The sequence below is a fragment of the Vulpes lagopus genome, chromosome 16 (assembly GCF_018345385.1).
Source record: "Vulpes lagopus strain Blue_001 chromosome 16, ASM1834538v1, whole genome shotgun sequence".
Taxonomy (NCBI): domain Eukaryota; kingdom Metazoa; phylum Chordata; class Mammalia; order Carnivora; family Canidae; genus Vulpes; species Vulpes lagopus.
Genome location: NC_054839.1, coordinates 32,526,026 through 32,549,536, shown reverse-complemented (window position 1 = coordinate 32,549,536; position 23,511 = coordinate 32,526,026). Strand labels below are relative to the sequence as shown.

At 39.3% G+C, this 23,511-nt stretch overlaps 1 protein-coding gene across 5 annotated transcripts in view; it reads right to left on the bottom strand.

Annotated features, from left to right (window-relative positions):
• Positions 1 to 23,511, bottom strand: part of TBC1D4 (TBC1 domain family member 4) — a 183,717-nt gene that overhangs the window by 53,534 nt on the left and 106,672 nt on the right. For all 5 annotated transcript variants that reach the window (XM_041731387.1, XM_041731388.1, XM_041731389.1 and 2 more), the window contains exons 2-4: positions 12,083 to 12,670; positions 10,401 to 10,490; positions 5,843 to 5,947 (exon numbers count right to left, since the gene is read on the bottom strand). In XM_041731387.1, the coding sequence (XP_041587321.1) occupies positions 5,843 to 5,947; positions 10,401 to 10,490; positions 12,083 to 12,670 (783 nt within the window). The remainder of the gene's footprint in view (positions 1 to 5,842; positions 5,948 to 10,400; positions 10,491 to 12,082; positions 12,671 to 23,511) is intronic.

Here is a 23,511-nt window from a genome sequence, read left to right as displayed (position 1 = left end):
ATAATAAATAATGGAATTTGACGACTACAGAGCTAGTAGAGAGAAAATATGAAGTGTAAAGTTAAACCTTCACTTATACTATCATTGAAAGCTAGATAAAGTAAGACCATTTTCATGTGTCTAACACTGATTACTTGAATGCTATTTTTAGATCCCTCTGAGTGCTACACGGCCACTGACAGTTTAACTGACAATCAGATCTTTGTTTCATTAAGTAGTATATCATATTTCTTTGGAAGTTCTGTGTGCAATATATAGAAAGCAACAAAATAGGTTTCATGTTTACTTTTGGTAATAGGTATCCTATTGACTTTATCCTTCTGGATCATTTTTAGTGTAAAAATAAAGCATGGGTTTCAGCAAAGTCCTGGGAAAGGAGTTCAATTGAAATAATGTTGAGGGAAGTCTGTGAAGGTTACTGGTCTTCCCTCTACATCTGCTCATTTATTATCATTTTGCTTCTGATTTGTGATAATAAGCTGTGACATCATATTGTGGAGCACTTAGGTCTCACCATTAGGTCAGCAGTTTGAAAATTACCATGTGGTTTCTCCCTAGTCTTTCCAATGACTCAAATCAAGAAGTGTGAATCTAGCAGTCTCATTTCCTGGTTGCTTCTTTGGGGTCAACTATCAGCTCATCCTCCTGCACTGCTAAACTGACTTCAGGCCATGTCTCTGTGATGAAATCATCAATGTAAATTGTGGTTTTCCCAGACACTGGAGAACTGAGATCAAAGTCTCAAACCGCCATAGAGAGCTGTGGATGACCCAGGGCCTCACTCAAGCTAGCTTTGATAGTGAATACCACTTTTTAAAGTCTTTGCTTTCCCCCTTTCAGCCTGCTTTAAGAATAAGCTATTATTTAAAGGATTTAATCTAGTGCTCGCTTCGGCAGCACATGTACTAAAAGGATTTAATCTACTTCTGCATTTGAGTGTATAAAGAACCTGAAATGAAACTTTATTCTTCTAATATTACTATAAGGAGAGATCAAACACTAAGCAGCAGCCAGTCATTAATTCAGTAATGTTTTAGTGTGTTACCAAGTTTTTAAAAGGCTTATGAATAATTTCACATTTTACCATAAATAAAAATGAGTTATTCATAGTCTGTTCTTTTTACTATAATCAAAAAATAAAGATTTCTAGTTCTTGAAAATAAAAGTACAAGTCTAATTTTAATGCCTCTGCAGCTTTATTTCATTTGCCTTGTTATGTATGTATTCAAAAACAATTTCAATTACTTATGCGCATGTTTATTTCTATTTTCTTGTTTCTCATTTGTTAAAGGCACTAAAAGGGTGAGTTATCTGCTTAGCTTTCATATGGTTTCATTATTTGATTTTAGTAATATTATCTTATAAAGACCTCCAATGGAAATATTGAATTTTCATGTTTTCCTCTCTATTTCTAGATGAAACAAGAGGCCATTTCAATGGTATCTAATATGTGGCTACTAATTTCTTCCAGACACAAATATTATTAAAATATTTATTTGACTTCTAAAATTATAAATGTTTTGTGCAAACAGAAGAAGAGTTTTCTTAGCATTGCCATCAGGCAAAATTAAATTTCCAGTGAAAAGTATGAGGTGGGACAAGGAAAGCCAACTTCTAATATTTTTTTTTCTTTTTTTTTTTTTTCTAAAGACTCCTAACTCGGGGAAACGAACTAGGGGTGGTGGAGGCCAACTTCTAATATTAAGGTGAAAATCCATAATGAAGATAATGCTCATAAACATTTATGCACCAAATTTAGGTATTTTATGGCACTTAGGAATAAGTCTATCAATCACACAATATGTAAGGACTTCACAGGATTACCTAGTTTAATTCCCAGGAAAATGTAAAATATTAAACCCTACACGAATTCTGGGTCTTGGGAGCCTGAGTCTTTTTTCCTTTCCTTTTTTTTTTTTTTTTCACACCTTTCCTGATACTATTGTCTGCATCTGTGGGGTTTTACTTTTTGTCTATCAGTAGCAATTTCCATTTTTTCCCCATATCTTTTGAAACAATTGTGGAGAGTGTAATAATTTTGTTTTCCACAAATCTCAAGGGTTGGTTAAACAAGATGAAGCCAACCACCTACAGCTATTTTACAAAGGAAGGAAGGAAGGCATACTGAGCATCTAAATTTGGAGTGTAACTCCCCAGGACCCTTGGACACACTACACTGTTTATCAATTCACAGCAACTATTACAAAGAAAAAAAAGAAAATGCTGGTTATGTATTCTTTTTGCTCAGAGAAGATAAGTCAGCATGTGTAGTTTTGTAGTACTTTGTCTTACACAAAGTAAGATGTTGACATCTTACAAGATGATGACAACTGCCATGCCACCTCAATCATAACACTGCTTAGACTATAATATTTAATTAACTGTTCTTGTTTTGTTCTATATGTCATCTGCTTGAACCATATTCTTTTATACAGGAAATAATATCTAATTTTTCTTCTAGCTTGCAATTCTGATGCCCCACTATTCAGTTAAGATGCTTACTGAAAAAAAAACTAGAATCAACAAGTTTTTTTTTTTTTAGTATTTTACTTATTTATTCATGAGAGATACAGAGAGAGAGAGAGAGAGAGAGAGAGAGAGAGGCAGAGACATTGGCAAAGCAAGAAGCAGGCTCCCCACAAGGAGCCCAATGTAGGACTAGATCCCAGACCCCGGGATCATACCCTGAGCTGAAGGCAGACACCCAACTGCTGAGCGTCCCTAGAATCAAGAAGTTTTAAAAGATTCTAGCAAAGTCCTGTTATTCCTAAAAGTGTCAAAATGGAGATTCTGATATAGCTTCGATGTAAAAAGAAGACATTCTCAGCCACACTGGGCTGTTGCCTTAGTCACAGAGCTTCTTAAGGTGGAAAATACAGCACATTTCCAGAACTTCTACTCTGACTCTGTTTCACAAAGTTATTCTACATGTACGGGGGGGTGGGGGAAGAAACCCAACCTAGAAACAAAACAAAACCTCTAAGAGGTTGAGAATAAGAAACTTTTATGTAGGGGTATCTGAGTGGCTCAGTGATTAAGCATCTGCCTTTGGCTCAGGTTATGGTCCTGGGGTCCCAGGATCAAGTCCTACATCAGGCTCCCTACAGGGAGCCTGCTTCACCCTCTGTCTATGTCTCTGCCTCTGTGTCTTTCATGAATAAATAAATAAAATCTTAAAAATAAAAAAAGGTTTTATGTGATCTTCCTCTTAGTGCAGGTTATACAGTAATGAAATAAACCAGCACCTAGACAATGATTGCCTTAAGTTAAGAGTATTGCACTCACTCACTCAAAATACACACTTAAGAAACAGTGGGGGGCAGGGATATGACAAGAATAAGAATAGTCCTGACCCTGTGGGATTAGTAATCTAGTGAACTGGAATGCTATGTAAATAAGAGTGGGATTGATAGGAACTTTTGGAGACTTATGAACAATATGGGGCAAGAGCACTGACAACAAAGCAACTAAAAGAAGTCAATTCCCACCAAAAAGAAAAAGTCATCCAAAAAGGCTTCACCAGGATGTATACAAAAACAAAATAGAAAAGAAGAAGGAGATTCAAGTCACAGTAAAGCAAGGGCAGACCTGCCTCACATCCAAAGAGACAGGAGAAAATAGAATGTGAAAACACGGCATAATCTCCTTTGTTTTGCAGCAGGGCAGACCATGAAACCCAATGGCCACCTTCTCTGCCTAACAATGTAAAAGTGTGAGCCCTGGCTTTGGCCTCCTCTGACACAGCAGACCCCTCACTCTGTACAACCAACAGTGATCTCAGAACTTTAGCTGTACTTATGTGAGCCCCAGCCACTCATATAAATCCTTGATCCCATGTGTCCCCTGCATGAACCATCTGCTGCTTCAGTAGCAAACCAAACGAAAGCTACATCACACCAATCATCACACCAGCCTCTGCTTTCTGGCCCAGAGACCAGCTAAAGAAATGGGACAGCCTGTGGGAGGACACAGTCATGAAAAGGAGAGGCATTCTGGTGGGGACCAGAGAAGGAGGACAGTCCTTCTGCCATGCCAGACAATCTAGACTTTGTCTCTTAACAAGGAGGCATTAACTGGTTCCTGGAAATTTTGTGAGAAACATCATATGGCTTTAGCATGATGACAGATTAAGCTAGTGGCAGGGAGACTAGTTAGGACACTAGTGTGATAGTCTAAGCAAGGAAGGTGAATGCCCAGAATCAGGCAGAGAGGGGAAAGAATGAGAAATGGATAAGAAACCTTTCTATCTTTATGTTAACAGGATTTGGCAAATAACTGGATATATAGAAGGTGAAGGAGAATGTGTTATGATTTCTAAACTGGGAAGCTGGGGAAATGGAGATGCCAAAATAAAACATGGAATAAAGAACAGGTTTTGGAAAGGTAGAAGAATCAGGGATCCAGAATGTGGAAGAACCAGCCTTAGCGAGGAAGAGGGAAGAAAGAAGAAGGGAGTGAGGGGTGAGCAGGCAGCAGGGCAGCAGATTCTCCGGACATTATTTTCTTCCTACGTTTTACTTGGTTGGCACTTTCCAGTGATGCATTGCTGCTTCTCTTTGGCTTTCTCTCTCTCCCTGCAGGTGCTCATCTGCTCTCAGGCCTTCAACTACCATTTACATAATGGCAACTCTCAAATTCCTATCTTGAATCCTGAACTGTGCCTGTTATACCATGGTCACCTGGATCTCAACATGTGGATTTATCCTAGATATGGTTAATTATCTAGCATGAGAATGAAATGCAAATGGAACTCTCTTGAGTAAGAAACTGTTAGTGATGGGAGTGCTATAATCCCCAGAAAAACAAATTGAAGTCCAGAGGGTCCCAGGCAGAAAGTGCTTTTGTTCATTTTAATGAACATTTCTTCATTATTCCTATACCTCATTTCATCTCATTTCTTCATTATTCCTATACCTCAGTATTCCTTCCACACGTGGACTATGGAAGGCCAGAGTTGAGCAGAAATGACAGCAACATGCACCAAAGAAGTGAGAAGAATGCTGCCTGGCTTGTTGTCTATGTCTAAGTGGTGTGTGTTTCCCCAGGAGAAATGCTTACAGGAGGGTTATATGTCTAAGAAGATATTTTTCTTCAAGCTATGGTGATAGACCTAAGGGTTTGTGTTAAAATGGTTAGGAGACATATTACAAGTGGAAGAAAAAGTAAAAAATTTTAAGGAAAAATATCAAAGTATGTTTTGTCATTCACATGCTTTTCTAAATTTGCTTTAAATTTTTCTTTAACTCCAACTGCTGCCATAAAGGGGCAGGTGGAGGGAGTGGAGGGAGGGTGTTTGAAAGAAGAATCAACTTTCACATTCCAAAGAGAGAAAATGAAAGCAAAAACAAGACCATTAAAAAATAAAGTTTTTAAAAAATGAGAACAGTGGCTAATGAAATAAAGAAAGAAAACAAAATCTTTCTCTGCTCTACTGATGTAAACATTACCTCCTCTGAGATGTTATAATAATTCAGAGAATAAGAGATCAGTAATCTTCCTTATTATCTGACATGAGCAATGGAAAAAATAACAGCTCTTCTCCTATCATTAGTCTTTTCTTACCTTTTAAAAATAGTCCTGATAACATGACTGGATTTATTAAACTCAAGAAAGTATCTGGGTTTAAAAATTACCATGACAAAAAAATAAAAAATAATAAAAATTACCATGACAATTTGTTTTTGTTTTTCTACTGCTGCTTTAATGAACAGAAATCTGTTTCTAGATGCCCTCTTCTTTTTCCACTGGTGGCAGTTCTGTGAGGCTTGGGTTCATAAGAGACAAGTCTCTTGTCAGCCGGATGTGTGGGCAGGAGCATGCAGACAAGAATCATACCACTTACCAGAGATTCGCTGGCACACTGGAACACATAACAGATATAAAGGCTCAGTCCAGGCTCTGGTGATTCCCGACAGATAAAGCCAAAATGATCCACATGCTTTATACCCTACAAGGGGAAAAGAAGTGCAGTCTTTACTAATTAACACTATGAAAATTGGCATGAGTTCTATGCTTTCACACTTCCATGAATTTGTCTTTCTCAGCCCAGTGATAGGGGACATAATGGCATAGGAAATGTATGCAGTGATCTTTTGACACATAAAATAAAGCGAAAGAGGAATTCACATTGTTTTGTTTCAGACACTCTTGCACACTGTGACTCTGGGCCACAGGAAAAAAAAAAAAAAGATGATGACATGATTCATTGTCTCCTGTAATAAAATTACTACTTAGTATTTGCAAGTAATGGAGTTTTCAATTTATTAATCTTCTTAGAACAAGCAGTCCGATGGTTTATGATAAACTGCATTCTTGTCTATACGAAGCTAAGAATCAGAAAAACTACAACTAACCATGCTTTAATTAAATGGCATGCAATTCCCTAAAGTATGCATTCAACATACTAGAGTCTCTGTCCATATACAGACATGTAAGGAGCCACAGCTGTTAGAAAACCAATACAATGGAGATATTACTGCGGGTGTCAACTATCCAAATTTACAAACCACTATACTTCCCAAACCCGCACAAAATAAGCTTAGCTATACTTAATAAAATATTCTGAATCATTTGTGAACTTCAGCCAGGCTGAATACATACATAGCAATTAGTACGCAGCACCTTGTTATTTTAATAGCAAACACAATACTTTAGAAAGCAGGGTAGACAAGAAATGTACAGTTGTCCTGAAGTAACCTAAATCCCAGTGAAAAGAAAGTAGGCTTTGGATTCTGACAGATTTGTGCTTCATTCTTAGTTCAACCCACCTGCAGGGTATGAGACATTGTGCTAGGCTTCTAGTAACAATCTCTGAGGCTCCATTTCTCATTAGAAAAGAGTAGTAATGGCACCTATCTCAGCAATTTTTGAAATGTACAGCTAAGAATTCCCTATTATAGTTACTGGCACATAACTTTGATAAATGGTAACCACTTTTCTGGCAGTATTCAATGGATATGTATCCATTGAATGGCATCAATCCAATGGATACGATTAAAGGAAATCCATTTCAACCAAAAGAAAAAAGTAAGGAGGGGTGAGGTTACCATTCATGAGCTGGAAGTTAGCTCCATCTGGTACAACTCCTTAGTGACAACAAAATATCTTTCACTAGCTTATAGTACTAAATGGGAAAAATTTATAGGACCTCACTAACTCAGGGAGTCTTTGAGCAGTGGCAATGTTTCCAGGAAAGAAAACCACTCCCTATTCCTCAAACTTGCCATGGACACAGTCCTATAGATTTTGTGGAAAGAACTGTTTGTAGGGGGTCTGTTGCTGAATTTGACCGCAGTCTATCAGTTCAAGTCTGTGGAAAGAAGTAATAAGAGCAGGGCTATTCAGTGAGGAGCAGAGGTTAACTAAACAATTATTCTGATCAAAGGCCTTTCCACAAATGTGTAAGTCTTTTTCTGAACCAGAAGGTTGGGATATAAAGCTTGCTTTTTCTTTTTATTTCAATTTTTATTTAAATTCTGGTTAAAATAAATGGTAAAATTGGTTTCAGGTGTAGAATTCAGTGATTCATCACTTACATACAACACCCAGTGCTCATCACAAGTGCCTTCCTTAATACCCCTCACCCATTTAGCCAAGCCCCCACCACCCACCTCCCCTTCCAGCAGCACTCAGTTTGTTCTCTATTATTAAGAGTCTCTTATGGTTTGCTTCTCTGTGTCTTTCTTCCTCCTTCTCCTATGTTCATCTGTATTGTTTCTTAAATTCTACATATGAGTGAAATCATACAGTATTTGTGTTTCTTTGATTCACTTATTTCGCTTAGCAAAATACACTCTAGCTCCATCCACATCATTGCAAATGGCCAGATTTCATTCTTTTTTATGGCTGAGTAATATTCCAGTGTGTGTGTGTGTGTGTGTGTGTGTGCGCGCGCGCACACTCGCGCACACCACACCTTCTTTATCCATTCATCAGCCAATGGACATTTGGGTTCTTTTCATAATTTGGCTACTGTTGATAATGCTGCTATAAACATTGGAGTGCATGTGCCCTTTCACACCTGTACTTTTGTACCCTTTGGGTAAATACCTAGAAGTGCAACTGCTGGTGATAGGTAGCTCTATTTTTAACTTTTGAGGATCCTCCATACTGTTTTCCAGAGTGGCTGTACCAGTTTGCATTTGTACCAACAGTGCAAGAGGTTCCCCTTTCTCCACATCTTCACTTTATTTTTTATTTTTATTTTTTTAGATTTTATTTATTCATTCATGAGAGACACAGAGAGAGAGGCAGAGACATAAGCAGAAGGAGAAACAGGCTCCCCATGAGGAGCCCAATTGGGATTTGCTCCTATGACTCCAGGATCATGCCCCGAGCCGAAGGCAGATGCTCAACCACTGAGCCACCCAGGTGTCCTCCCACATCCTCACTTTAAAAAAAGAGAGGACAGGGGGATCTCTGGGTGGCTCAGCGGTTTGGCACCTGCCTTTGGCCCAGGGCGCGATCCTGGAGTCCCGGGATCAAGTCCCACGTCGGGCTCCCGGCATGGAGCCTGCTTCTCCCTCCTCCTGTGTCTCTGCCTCTTTCTCTCTGTGTGTGTGTGTGTCTATCATAAATAAAAATAAATAAATAAATCTTTTTTTAAAAAAAAAAAAAGAGGGGACAAAGCAAAAATCATTTTTGAACCAGTTTTATATATTTGGTTTGGTTGGTTCTTTTTTCCCCCTCTATTTTCCCCTCCTCTGGATGTTCGATGAGCATTGCTGTTTTCTTACTGGGAAATTTGAGGAATGTGTGGGTGAGAGGCACAAGTTTTTAGGATAACTCTTTAGTTCTGAGCAGCAGGAACTACACTGGACAGTACATCACTTTATCCTCTGTACTTGCCACAAAGTCCCATATGCAGAAATGTTCATTCAACATTTACTGAACATCTAAGTACTAAGCTCTATCTTAACATTTTATTCTGATGCCCTACAGAATGAGACACCATGAAATAAGACACCTGCCCTCACAAAACTGATCCTGCAGGGAGTCCCCAGTAAACAGGTAATTACACAAAGACTTAATAACTACTTCTTCAGTTCAAGTGAATATAATCTTTCTACCCAATTTTTGGTATTTTAAACCAGAATTTAGAAAATTGCCATTTTTCATTCCTATAATTAGACACTGCTGCTCTCTCAGTTATTTCAGTAGGAATTTTTTATCTTCATGCCATTATTTTAGGTCACCAGTAACAAAACATTAAAATATTAGAAGTGTGGGACACCTGGGTGGCTCAGCAGTTGAGCGTCAGCCTTCAGTTCAGGTCATGATCCTGGGCTCCAGGATCGAGTCCTGCATCGAGCTCCTTGAGGGGAGCCTGCTTCTTCCTCTGCCTATGTCTCTGACTCTCTTCATGTGTCTCTCATGAATAAATAAAATCTTTAAATGAATAAGTAAATAAAATATTAGAAGTGAAACAGCACTAGCGGAGCCCAAGGCAAATAATTAACAAGAGGTACAAAAGTTTATCATTTTTGAAAGGCAGAACATCTGAATATTAAACCCACAGCTACACTAATTCTGAAATTTAAAAATAAATAGGTAGTCTTGATTTTTCAACATTAAAATACAAAAGAGGGCCTTGGCAAGACCTGAGTCCCTAGAGGTGCATCTAAGTCATCCTGCTGGGAAAGAAGTTAACTCCTCTCTATTCCAGAGACCTCCACAGATGTATCTTTGCATTCTTCACCTTCCTATATTTAGATCTAGATACTCTCTCTACTCCAGTATCTTCGAAAATTGTTTCTATGTTTACAATACATTTAGTTGGCTTCAACTTTGGGATAGACATCCTAAATTATTACTGTGGGACTTAGGACACTGGTTTATGCCTCTATGGCCTTGTACACACGTTTAGCTGTACCAGTTATTTCAAAGGGTTCAAATACAATTTATGATTTAAAAATAAACAAAAGGACAAAAATACACCAAAACTTTCTTTTCAAACTTTGGCCTTTACATGAAAAGAAGTGGAAAGTGCTAGTTCTCCTTTTACTATCTACTACGATAATATGACTCAATGACACCCACAAGTCCCACTGCCCAAGACTCTGAAAAACACTAGCTGTGAAGGTTTTTTCAAAAGAACTCACCACCACAAAAATTCCACCTGAGGATGAAATTTGATAAAGTGACATTATGAGGAGAAAGGGGTGATAAAAATGAGAACCAACTATTATGATACAGAGGGACGTGGACAGGATTTTGTTTTTAGTAGAGACACAAACACAGGAGCAGTCTTATTTAAGACAAATCCACTTAAAAATTAAAATAAAAAAAAAACAACAAAAAAAAACAGTAAAATTTGAGTTTAAGTCTAGTTGTTTTGTGGTTAATTTAAAAACAAGATTTAAGTTGGTTTTGCCAAATATATTACATACTTTAATACGTACCTGAGAACAAGAAGAGATATCTTTAAAATTCTTCTCAAGCACAACTGATTTAGTGTCTGGACTGATAAGGTTAATCTCAAACCGTCCAACCTTAAAAATCAAAACATGCCAGTTAATTTCAACTCACAAGGACCTAACATCTTACTTTACGATGACATATGTAACTAGTGATACAGATTCAATTGTTATATATATGCCTCAACATCCAATCAGTACTTCAACTCCAAATATCAGCTCCCTCAACATATTTCCTCCTTTTGTCTAAAAAATCATGAAAATTAAGTTGGTCTTAATTTACAAGATACAAGAAACCATTTTTTTCATTAAAAATGATTGTCTTTTTAAAAACATGCAACCCTTCTTCACTTCATGATTTCTAAAAACACGAATTATTTAACCATGATTTATAATCATACAAATCATATGATCATTTTGTTGGCCAAGTGGTCAACAAAAAGATAATATCTGCAGCTGAGCAGATTAGTTAAAATGTATGAAAATCACCAACCAAAGAAATTAACATCAATAACTGTGGCTAAGAAAATGAATAAATCTGATAGTCCCAAAAAGAGAGGAAGCTCAGTCAACATATCACCCAAAAAAAGACTGTGGATACTTTCATTACATGCCTAGAGTTATCAAAAGCAAAACAGGACAAAACAAAAGAACCCATGAACTTCTGATAAGCAAGTATTACACACTGGGACTGTTTACCAAGGTACGCTGTGGAATTTCCTACTCAAGGGAGAAGAGTTGCTCATTTTTTTTTTTTTTTCAAGAAAACTCACATCTTACAAGCTTAACCTTGTCAAGAGGACTTAACCTCTCCAGGGCATTGTTTTGACTCAAGTTCTTTTAGGTGGAACTTGACATTTTCTATATCCTGTAGAAATTCAAAAACTACCTTCTAATTAAGGTGTATCTTTTACACCCATAATACAGCTTGCACATTATTTTAGCAACGAATCCAGGAAGTTGTCAGACCCACGGCGTTTCTTTAACTCTCCTTTTCTGTGTAACATCATCTGAAAATACACCTGTGAGTCTCTAGGCTTTTCCTTCTCTAAGGAAAACTTCCCCCTTCGCCTCCATGCCTATCACACTTGCCCAAATTCACATCTTTAAATCCTCTGTAAGACACAACATCTATTTAAGAATCAACCTAAGGGGATCCCTGGGTGGCCCAGCGGTTTGGCGCCTGCCTTTGGCCCAGGGCGCGATCCTGGAGACCCGGGATCGAATCCCACATCGGGCTCCCGGTGCATGGAGCCTGCTTCTCCCTCTGCCTGTATCTCTGCCTCTCTCTCTCTCTCTGTGACTATCATAAATAAATAAAAAAAAATTTAAAAAAAAAAAAAAAAAAAGAATCAACCTAAGGCAAATGCTGGTGATATGAAGGGTAATCTGTTGAATTGCTTCTTCCTCGTCTCTCCATGCCCTGCCCCCTCACTTCCTAAAATCCATATTCCACGTGGCCTCTGAGCCCTACTCTACTTTCCTCTGCTCCTCTGCCCACCTGCTTTCCCTGCTTGCAGGATGGAGCGGAAGCTGAGTGGACCACTGCAGAGTGCGGAATGGGGCGGGGCCAGCTGCCCCCCCCCCCCGCGCGCGCGCTGAGGCCCCGCCCCCGCGCGCTGAGGCCCCGCCCCGCCCCGCCCCGCCAGCGCCCCGCCTGGCAGCACCTGGAACAGCATCGTCCTGTTCTTCTCCGAATCCGAGGGCTGCACGTGACTCGGGGCGCTGGCGTGTCTCCTTCGCGGCTGCGGTTTCTGGCTGTTCTCGTGAACTTTCCTTTGCAAGACTCCAGTCACGCTGCTGCACCGAGACCGGAACTCCTGCTGTTCATCAAGGCCCGAGTCTTCCAGGATGCGCTCGGGGAAGCCCCCCCGAGAGCTGGGCGGCCCCGGCAGGCTGGCCGCGGCTGCCGAGGCAGGCTGGGCGTCGGGGAGGCCGTCCCCTTCCTCGGGCAGGACGTCGGCGGCCGCGCCCGGCGCCGGGGCCTCGAAGACCGCGGGGTCGGCGCCCGCCTCCGGGCCGCGCTGCTCGCCCTGCAGCCTCAGGCGCTGCTGCTCGTGCAGGCTGAACTGCTCCATGCAGTCGTCGATGAGGCTCGACGGCGCCTTCTTGTGGGTCACCGTCACCTTCCCGCAGTACAGGACCTCGAACTTCTGGGAGTTGTAAAAGGCATCCTCGTTGTCTTTGCTGGCTTTGGCATCCTCTTTCATGGCAGCTTTAGATAACTGCCTTATGCTGCTGATGACATCAGGAACCTGGAAAGGAATTTAAAATCCGCGTTTCAGTTGAATATTTAGGGACAATTTAGGTTTACCCAGAATTGTTCCTATCACATGCAATGCATTCTCGTCCTAAATGGTAACACATAAAAAGTAATAGTCGGACCCTGTATAGGATAACGGGTAAAATTAAATTACACTGTCAGACACAAATAAAGGTAAAATAGAAAATTTAATGTCAGTATTATACCTTCCCTTTTTTTTTAATTTTTATTTATTTATGATAGTCACACAGAGCGAGAGAGAGGGGGGGGGGGCAGAGACATAGGCAGAGGGGGAAGCAGGCTCCATGCACCGGGAGCCCGACGTGGGATTCGATCCCGGGTCTCCAGGATCGCGCCCTGGGCCAAAAGCAGGCGCCAAACTGCTGCGCCACCCAGGGATCCCCTTCCCGTTTTTTTTTTTTTAAGTCAAGTTGTTTATACTATTTCCCATCATCAACTTTAACTTTTTTTTTTTAAGATTTTATTTATTTATGCATGAGAGACATAGGGAGAGAGAGAGAGAGAGGCAGAGACTCAGGCAGAGGGAGAAGCAGGCTCCATGCAGGGAGCCCGACGTGGGACTCGATCCCGGGTCTCCTGGGCTGAAGGCGGCACTAAACCGCCGAGCCACAGGGCTGCTCTACTTTCCCATTTTAAATGCATTGGCTTCCCAAAAACAAAACTGTGAGACTAAACAGGCCACTGCCAACTTTTAAATTTTTTTTAAATTTATTTATGATAGTCACACAGAGAGAGAGAGAGGCAGAGACACAGGCAGAGGGAGAAGCAGGCTCCATGCACCGGGAGCCCGACGTGGGACTCGATCCCGGGTCTCCAGGATCGCGCCCTGGGCCAAAGGCAGGCGCTAAACCACTGCGTCACCCAGGGATTCCCACTGCCAACTTTTAATAAATCATAATATATCCTTTAAGTATTATGAAGGGTCAGAGGTTTAAAAAGTAAGATTGAAAAAAGTACACACTAACACATATTAACTGGACATGAAAAAAAATAAATGCAAAAAATAAATAAAAGTTATTATAAGTCTCAGCTGAAAGAAACCAAAGTTTCAACAATGAGGATAAAATAAACTTTCTGGGTGAAGAGATTAAGATCCAGACACTCATCAATATTAGCCATCAGAAAAAATGCAAATTAAAACCACAGTAAGATAACATTACACACACCTATTAGAATGGCTAACATCAAAAAGACAAAGTGCCTGCTGGGATGTGGAGCAACTGGAACTCTCATACATTGTATGCAGAGATGTAAAATGGCAAAACTGCTTTAGAAAATCTTTTGGGAGTTTCTCAGGAGGTAAACATAGACCTATCTCAGGACCCAGTAATCCCACTCCTAGAGATTTGCTAACAGCCCTGAAAATATGCCCACACAAAAGCTTGTCCACAAATATTCATAGAAGCCTTAGTCCCAACCAATCGTGATGTTCATCACGTGAACACTCACTAACCATCAGGGAAATGTAAATCAAAACCAGAATGAGATATATCATCTTACCAAGTGGTTATCATCAAAAAAGACCAAAGATAAGCACTGGCAATGATGTGGAGAAAGGGAATCTCCACGTTGTTTTAGTGGGAACATAAACTGAGGCAGTTAAAATGGCAAACAGTATGGGGATTCCTCAAGATAAAAACAGAACCATCATATGATCCAGTAATTCTACTTCTGGGTATATAACCAAAGGAAACAAAATAACTTTCTCAAAGAATATATCTGTACCCCCATATTCACTACAACATTATTAACAATAGCCAAGACATACAAACCACCTCAGGGTCTATCCATAATGAATAAATATAATATACAGATATAAATATAAGTGTATAAATGGAATATTATTTAGCCATAAAATAGGAATCCTGCCATTTGCAACAACACAAATGGACCTCAAGAGCATCATGCTAATTGAAATAAGCTAGACAGAGAAATAGAAATACTGGGTGATCTCAATTATATGTGGCATTTTTTAAAACTGAACTCATAGATAAGGAAAATAGATTGGTGGTTGCCAGGGGCAAAGGAGGTGATGGAGGTGCTGGAATAGTCAAAAGGTACAAACTTCTAGTTACAAGGTAAGTTCTGGGATATCACATACAGCATGGTGGAGTAATACTACATTATATATTTGAAAGTTGCTAATCAAGTAGATCTTAAAAGCTCTACTTCTAAGAAAAGAAAAAATAAACCTGCAACTATGTGAGGTGAATGATGCTAAACTGATTATGGCAATCATTTCCCAATATATACATGTATCAAATCATTATATTATCCGCCTTGACCTAATACAACCTTGTATGTCAATTAAATCTCAATAAAACTGAAAAAAACAAAAGCAAACAGATAAAATGTGGTACAGTCATATAACAGAATACAAATCATCATCTCTTACTTGTTTACCCACTAATCTTTTAACCGGTGTCCGTCCCTTGCCTCCTTCAATCTACCCTCAAAAGCCAGAGGATCCTTTTTAGGGATCCCTGGGTGGCGCAGCGGTTTAGCGCCTGCCTTTGGCCCAGGGCGCGATCCTGGAGACCCGGGATCGAATCCCACATCGGGCTCCTGGTGCATGGAGCCTGCTTCTCCCTCTGCCTCTCTCTCTCTCTCTCTCTCTCTCTGTGACTATCATAAAATAAATAAAAATTAAAAAAAAAAAAAAGCCAGAGGATCCTTTTTAAACTGAAGTTAGAATCCTTCTGAAACAAATGCCATGTTACTCACCTGTAAATCCTCCAAGCTGTCCATTTCATTAAGAATTAAAGACAAGATCCTTACAATGCCCTAAGGGCCCATGCCATCTGCATATGACATACATATATTAAATATGCCCTGTGGCTACATGTCTTCCATGACCTCTAATCAACCTATAGTTTCAGCTTTTCATCTTAACCCCATTCACTATGAACTTACTCCTAAACTCCCTCTCACACAGTTGAAGCCAAACAGACCTATTCCCAGAACATGCCCCCTCCCCACTCCTCCCTCAAGAGCTCTGAGCTCCATGCTCCTCTCCCAGTTCACTGCATGGCTCACTCCCTCATTTCATTAAATCCATGCTCTAATGCCACCCTGTGAGAAAGCACCAGCCTCCCCACCCCAAAACATACACATACACTGACACAGCCAGCAATCCCTGGGTTTTTTTTCCCCCTACTTCTCTATAGTACTTATCTCTTTTAACATCCTGTATAATTTATTTGGCAGAATGCAGACCCTAGGAGGGCAGTGATTTCTGTCTTTTCTGGTTTTTTTGTTTTGTTTTGTTTTCATTTTTTCCCTCATATCCCAGAACCTAAAATGCTTTCTGGTACAAAGTACATGCTTATGTTGGCCAAAGGAAAAAAAAAAAAAAAAAAAGAAAAGAAGAAGGAGGAGGAGGAGGAGGAGGAAGAAACTGGGGGGAGGGTCATTTTTATCTTTGGAAAAAAGATTCTTTTACATTCAGGGTTGTTTTACATTTAGACACATATCTTCAAATCTTCTAGCACCAATTCTGAAACCAAAGCTTCTCTTTGACGTAATTATTTGGGATACAATGCCAGAACACTCACAGTTCAAAATCATAAGGATTTCAGCTTGCTGGTCAAATACTTCCTATGAAAGAATCAAGTCCAAATGCTATAGTTTCAGTGACTACCCTGAACACCTGACCTGACTCAGGAAAGAAGTCAGGTGTTTTGTACTAACACATGACCAGCAACCTTAACCCTCTGTCATTTTCTTTTTGCCTTAGTGTCTTACCAGGGCCAAAGCTAAGGAGAGTGAGCTAGATATTCAACCCTACAAAAAGCAAAATGATTCTAGCGGCCACTAGGCAAAACTTTAAGATAGTTGCATGCTTTCTTCCTTGTTAACCATATTTCAGGAAATACTTTTCATCTAATTTTGCAAGCCAAGTGTTCATAAATTTCCAAAATGTCTTTGTAAAGTACAGAAGAAATATTATCTGTAAGATTTTTTTTGGACCTGCAGGATTTTGATCTTGCTACAAATATGTAAACTATTTTTAGATTTATATTCTACGATTGAGACTACAAATAAAGTTAATTCAAACTAAGGTGCCTCAATTCTTCTGTATTACACATTTATACCCTTTCTCTTCCATTAAATTGAGAGCTCTCATATGTGAAGAACTGATTAGGGGCTGAATTTCTATAGTCTTATTGACACTTCTTTGCAACCACAGGCAAAGGCTCAGAACCTAAATGTAATTCAGTTAATGATCCAGTTTATATAAGCAAAGCTTATCATCTTGACTAAACTGAATTGGAACTTCATCTTCCCATAATCTGAGTTCCTGACTGTGACATAATACCCTCCCCCTCAGGTCATGATCAACAACAGCTTTCAATGACCCAGGATGCAGAGGCTCCACCTGACCTATCAACAGCCAGCTCTGTTTTTGCTTATCATTACACAGAAAACACACATTAAACATTGTACAGCCCCTGACAACACACTCGGAGCCCACACCAGGAGAGAGACACTGATAAGGTCAGTAAAATGTCCATAGTGGGAAAATGACTTATTAGAGAAATATGAAAACCTATGAGGCATTTAATGTGAAGGGTCAGTCAGAAGCAGCACAAGAGAAATAAATAGCCCAGTCCTTGCACATACTCCTGATATTTTGGGGAAACAACATTCCTTCTAGGATAGCATTTACTGATATATTTATATGTACATTTTTATGTTTTTGAATGACTTTAATTCTTCATATGTATCATATCTTTCAACATCTCTTTTTTCCCCCATCTACTATTGTACTGTAAACTCTTAACAGGAAGACTAAGTGGTGGTGATTTTGTTCTTTCTAGAGCTCTTCCATGTGACTGCTAGGAAAAGTATTCCATGCTCAGAAGAAACTGAGTAACTACTGTCAGGAAACTGAAGTATAAATAGTAGTGAACAACTTCCTAGAATCCTGATAAAAGTTCTCTAGGATTTATATAGGTTTAGTAAATTCCTTTTGCTAACTCGAGATCTGGCACTCCCAAAAATAGAAAGCCATAACTTTTCACACTGCTTAGTGCTCACTCAAGTGGGAAGTGAACGTACATGTCAAGAATGTCTCCAGTGCCATAGAGCACCTCAAACTACATGCTCCAGGTGCATAATCTAGTTACTCATACTCTAGCTATGAATAGTTCCATTGCTCAGAATCTGACTATGTCACATGGAACCTGATGAGGATTTAATGACAACTAAAGGCAAGGTTTTTATTCTGTAGCATGTAATCTTTAACACAAAACAACAATAATGAAAAAGACTCTACACAACAGGGCCTGAGAGATTTATATTCTATCCCCAGCTCTGCCAAGAATTTGTGCTATTCTGCATCCTAGTGTTTCCTCACCAGTGAAAGAGGGCAGGGGGGCTAGATAGATAGTCAATAAGACCTGGTCCAGATCCACATTTCTGTGAGCTTATTTTTGCACCAATGTCAATACAGGAGCAAGGAGATGAAAATTTACTCTACTGTTAAACCAGAAATAGCATAAGTAATTGAAATTATTCATTTTCATTAACACACAATAGTCAATTCAACAAACAATAAATCAACAGGGCTTTTTTCAAATGTCTCATAATATTAAGAAAAAGCACAGTGCCACCTTAAGCCAGTAAGTTGTTGTTACACCTTCAGTGACCTCACAAAAGAATTTAGATTCAAATATCAAAAATCAGACAACAGCAATTCCTCATTCTAGAGGGGGAAAAAATTGCCACTAGATCCCTGGATGTCATGCTGTGGTTTCTCATTAATTATCATAATTAGTTATCACACTCCAAGAAATCCAGGGGTATTTTAAGAATTACACTCTACCGGACTTCAAAAGAAAACAAATTCTAAAAGAACCACAATGGATGTTTAAAGGTCTAAGCAAACACTGGAGAAAAATCTGAATTGAAAAAAGCACTAGGGAAAGATACCTTTGGTCAGGAAGCAGGTTGAAAGTCGTTCTCCAAGAGCACTAAATATGCCAACCTGATGCAGTCCTCAATAATTAGCCTTTTGTCACTCTTAAGAAGTTCTTTTCCTTTTTAAATAAGCCAGCAGTAATCCCGCTGTATTTGTTAACGTCCACGTTATCACTATGCAGCCAATTATAAAAGTTCCCAGGAATAACCGTTATTGCTTCAAAAGTAAAGTATTTCCTGTCTCTGCAATCAGGAAACACACTGATTGTTCAGGACTAAAGAGCAGAAGTTTTAGCTCTCTTTAGAAAGAAACATTTTAAGTTTGATAACCATTGTCTTTTTTTATGCTGCTTAAATAATCACAAGTGTCTAAGGCTTATTAACTATGAAGTCAAGAAAAGATTATAGTATGAAGTCTTTTCCACACAAAAAAAGTGAACAGATGAACTTCAGTAAATGTTTAAAAATGGATACAAATATGAATATGAAAATAAGCTTAAAACATGAAGCAAAAACAATAACTGGATAAATTCTTTTACAATTGGTATGAGCTTAACTGCTTGATTCATTATTAATCATTTTATAATAATTCTAGTAGGCACAGAAAAATTTAGACAAGTACAAAAATGAGAGGGAAAGTATTATTTAAAGTTAAGAAAAAATACTAGCAAGCATTTCAAGTAAACTGAAAAAGCTACCTGATGAGAAGAATTAACAATTTAAACTAGTCTCAGTTCAAGAGAGACAATATGAAAAGAAATACATTTGCTTTGAAAGTAATACATGCCTTTAGGAGGAGGGCAGACTTCCCTTCTAAGTATGTTTTACTTAAACTAATAAGGGGCACCTGGCTGGCTCAGTGGGAAGGACATGCCACTCTTGACCTCAGAGTCATGAGTTCAAGGCCGAAATTGGATGTAGACATTACTCAAATAAATAAAAATTTAGAGGATCCCTGGGTGGCTCAATGGTTTAGCGCCTGCCTTGGGCCCAGGGTGTGATGCGGACTGAGTCCCGCTCCCTTACATGCAGCCCGCTTCTCCCTCTGCCTGTGTCTCTGCCTCTCTCTCTCTCTCTCTCTCTCTCTCTCGCTCTTTCTCTCTCTCTCTGTCTTTCATGAATAAATAAAATCTTTTAAAAAATTTTTAAAAGATCACTCTTCATTTTGAAAAAAAAAAACATTTTGGTCATTTAATGTTATAATTTCTTTTTGGCTTTCAAAATCTCCTCTTCAGTGAAAAGTAATCAGAAGGTATGTCTGAGCCATGAAATCCTTCACTTATGTTAAAGAAATGCTACCCATTACCTGATGGCACAGAAGGTTTTTCCAGCCCCCAGTTATCTGGAAGCACAGTCTATGTTGTCATTTTTAAGGTGATGTTGCCTGATAATCTCAATAAGAACAGTGATTTTAAAAAAAAAAAAAATTAAAAAAAAAAAAGAACAGTGATTTTTAAAAACAATCTTAACTTTTAACTGAAAGTACTGCAGATAATTCTTTGTATCTGGTTAAAAATATAAATAATAATTTATATTTTAAGGGAAATTTTGCACAGTAAAAAGAGGTCTGATTATCACTAGGTCTAGATTCAGAATCACTAAAGTAATGCAGAATTTTGAAATCACATCATTTTCACACTAAAGGTGCCCTAATGAAATCACCAATCCCCACTATCTTGTTTTATAGATATGAAAACAAACTTCACATCAAAAGTTACACCAATGAAGAAAAACAGGATGAAATTACAGAATAGAGACTATTTAGAGCCAAAGAAAGCAGAGTATCTCCTGACTTAACCCTACAGTCATCCCAGTTGGTTTCTGAGCCACACAGGCTTGAGACTCAAGACAGTTTCCTCTCAGACCAGACTTTACTCTTTAGATATTTTCAGCCACTTTACTCCAAACTCATTTCTGGCTCAGCTCCTCTTTAACTGAGGTTTCTTGGTAGCTTCTAGTTAGCTTAAGCATCAGAGACGGAAGTTTTTAAAGCCCTTTTGCTAAATTCTCCCCTCCCATTCTGTCTCACTGCTCCTGTCCCTGAATACTGTTGCTGGAAGATAGGACTTGTGCATTTATGACTGTTTCAAATTTACAAGTGTTCTCAATAGTTGAGTTTGGTGCTGGAGAGAAATGGCATGACAAGACAAAAGATGGGGTAGGGGATAAGAATTTAGATGGCGAAGGACCAACAAGAGCAGTTCTTTTCAAATTCCTTTTCGAGGGACGTCTGGGTGACTCAGTGGTTGAGCATTTGCCTTTGGCTCAGGTCATGATCCCCGGATCCTGGGATCGAGTCCTGCATCAGGCTCCCCACGAGGAGCCTGCTTCTCCCTCTGCCTATGTCTTTGTCTCTATGTCTCTCATGAATAAATAAATAAAATCTTAAAAAAAAATTCCCTTTCTGGGTGTTATTCTGTATGTTGGCAAATTGAACACCAATAAAAAATAAATTTATTATTAAAAAAAATTCCCTTTCAAAAAGGTAAAATCATTATTATAAAAAGTGGATTTGTCCCTAGTGTGGTATATTAGAAAAGTATATGACGTGATGTGAGAGGCCTGAGTTGACAGCCCCATTCCAGTATCTATTATTATCTGTGGTAAAGACACTGCACATTTTTCCCAGTCTCTAGTTTTTCATTCATCAAATAGGAATCACACTGTTAATTTCAGAGACAAGGTGAGAAAATTAAATTGTGTAAATGTGCCTGACGCAGTGTTGGAACAGTGAAAACATTCTATAATGTTTAATTAAATCTACAGTGTAAGCAGGATTTATACTGTAAAGAGACGGAGGAAGTGAGGAGCCGCTGACAAAATATATCTATACTGCCTTCATAAAAACTAAATTGCAGTGCGGGGGGGGGGGTATAATAAATAAGTAAAATATAAAGGATTCTAGATAGTAAAATTGCCAAGGAGAAAAATGGTGCAGCGAAGGGGGATAAAAAATTTGGAGGGGGTGGCATAATAGCTGCAATTTTAGAGAAAGAACTCTCATGGAATATTTGAATAAAAACCTAAAGTCAGCAAGGAGGTGAGCCATACAGATATTTAGGGGAGGAACATTCCAGGCAGACAGGACACCAAGAACAAAGGCCCTGAAGCAGAAACTTGCCTGGCGTATTCAGGGACCAGAGAGGAGCCAGTGTGGCTGGATGTGAGGGAGATTATCAAAGAGGCCGCTGTGGGGACCAGGAGGCATGTCAATCACACAGGGCCCTGGAAGGACTTTGGCTTTTACTCTTGGTGAGAGACAATGCCCCTGTAGGGTGCTGAGTTAGATACTTAAAGGCCCCCATTGCCTGTTGTGTGAAGAAGAGATGGCAAGGGTAAGGAGCAGGAGCCACTGCCCCCAACCAGGGGGAGCTAACAGGGGCTCACAGAGGAGTTACAGCAAGGAAGCTGTGAGAAACTGAAGGTTTCTGAATATAATTTTAAAGACACAGTCAAGATGACCTGCTGATGGATCTAATGTGGCATGCAAGAGAGGGAAAGGAGGCACGGATGAACTTAATGGGTTTTGGCCAGAGGAAACCAGAAAAATAGAGCGGCGGTAAAATAGGCTGTGAGGAGGGGAGGCTTCAGAGAGCAGGGGCTTAGTTTTAGACACATTAATTCTGAGAAGCTTATAGGCATCTAAGGGGAGATATATACATGAATATATATGTCTAGAGCTCAGGGAAGAGGAGAAAGCACAGAAAGAAAAATTGGAAGGCATTAATATATGGATGGTATTCAAAGCCTTGAGATGAGTTTATAAGAGAGTAGGTATGATGACAGAGAGAGGCATAGAGAGCCAGGCAAAGAGAATGTCTTTAAAGACATAGCCCTGAGGCACCCATGTTTACAGTCCAGGAAATGCAGAGATGTGAGTAAAGGAAAATACAAGACCCAGGGACAAAACAAGGTGAATATGATATTCTGAAGCCAAGTAAGAAAGGTTTCCAAGAAGGAAGGATGGAGTAAGCAACATGAGAGGACAAGGTGACTTTGACAATAAAAGTGTTAGTGGGGACTTAGAGCAAAGTCCTTAAAGGAGTAGGCTCCAAAGAAAATTCTGGGAACAATATCCAAAACAAGAGGTCCAGGAAGCCTATTAGGGTGGCAGCTGTAGGTACAAGTGAATCAAAAGAGGCTTCTCTCCTAGATGTAAGAAATGACAGCCTCAATAGAAAATATCCAATGGTAAAGGGGAAATTGATGATCTGAAGGAAGAAGGCAGTATTGCTGGAAATATTCTTAAGTAGGCAAAAGGAAGCAGCATCTAGGGCACACTGGAAGAGTCTGAACTGACCCACGGACATGGACAGTTAACCTGAAAGGGAAAGGCAAAATATAAAAATACAGACGCAGGAAGATGGAATGGAGGGCATAGAGAATTTCTCCTCTAACTCCTTTAATTTCCTAAGTAAAATAAAAAAAAAAAATGACCATCAGCTGAGGTGAGGATGGGCAAGAAGATAAACATAGTATGGAACACTGAACGATGCAATTCAAAGCTGACTATAGGCAAAATTGTGAGGTGAAATGATCTTTAGACCTCTTAAGCTACCCTTTTTTATGCTCTGACGATGTTGAATGTGACCCCTAAAACCCCTCATGGGAAAATGTGCATTTTAATCTAAGGTTGAACTTGAGAACACATGGACCACGTGAAATTCAGGAATGAGCCAGCAATTAGGAGGAGAGATTTTGTGCTCTAAATGAAATCATGTAGGTAACCTGCTTTTTCTGCCTAGGATGAGATTCGAAGCTATCCTATATAAGTAATATTTATATAAGAATACATTTTGGGGTGGGGCGCCTGGTTGGCTCAATCAGTTAAGTGTCTGCCTTCATCTCAGGTCATGATCCCAGGATCCAGGGATGGTGCCTCACTGCACT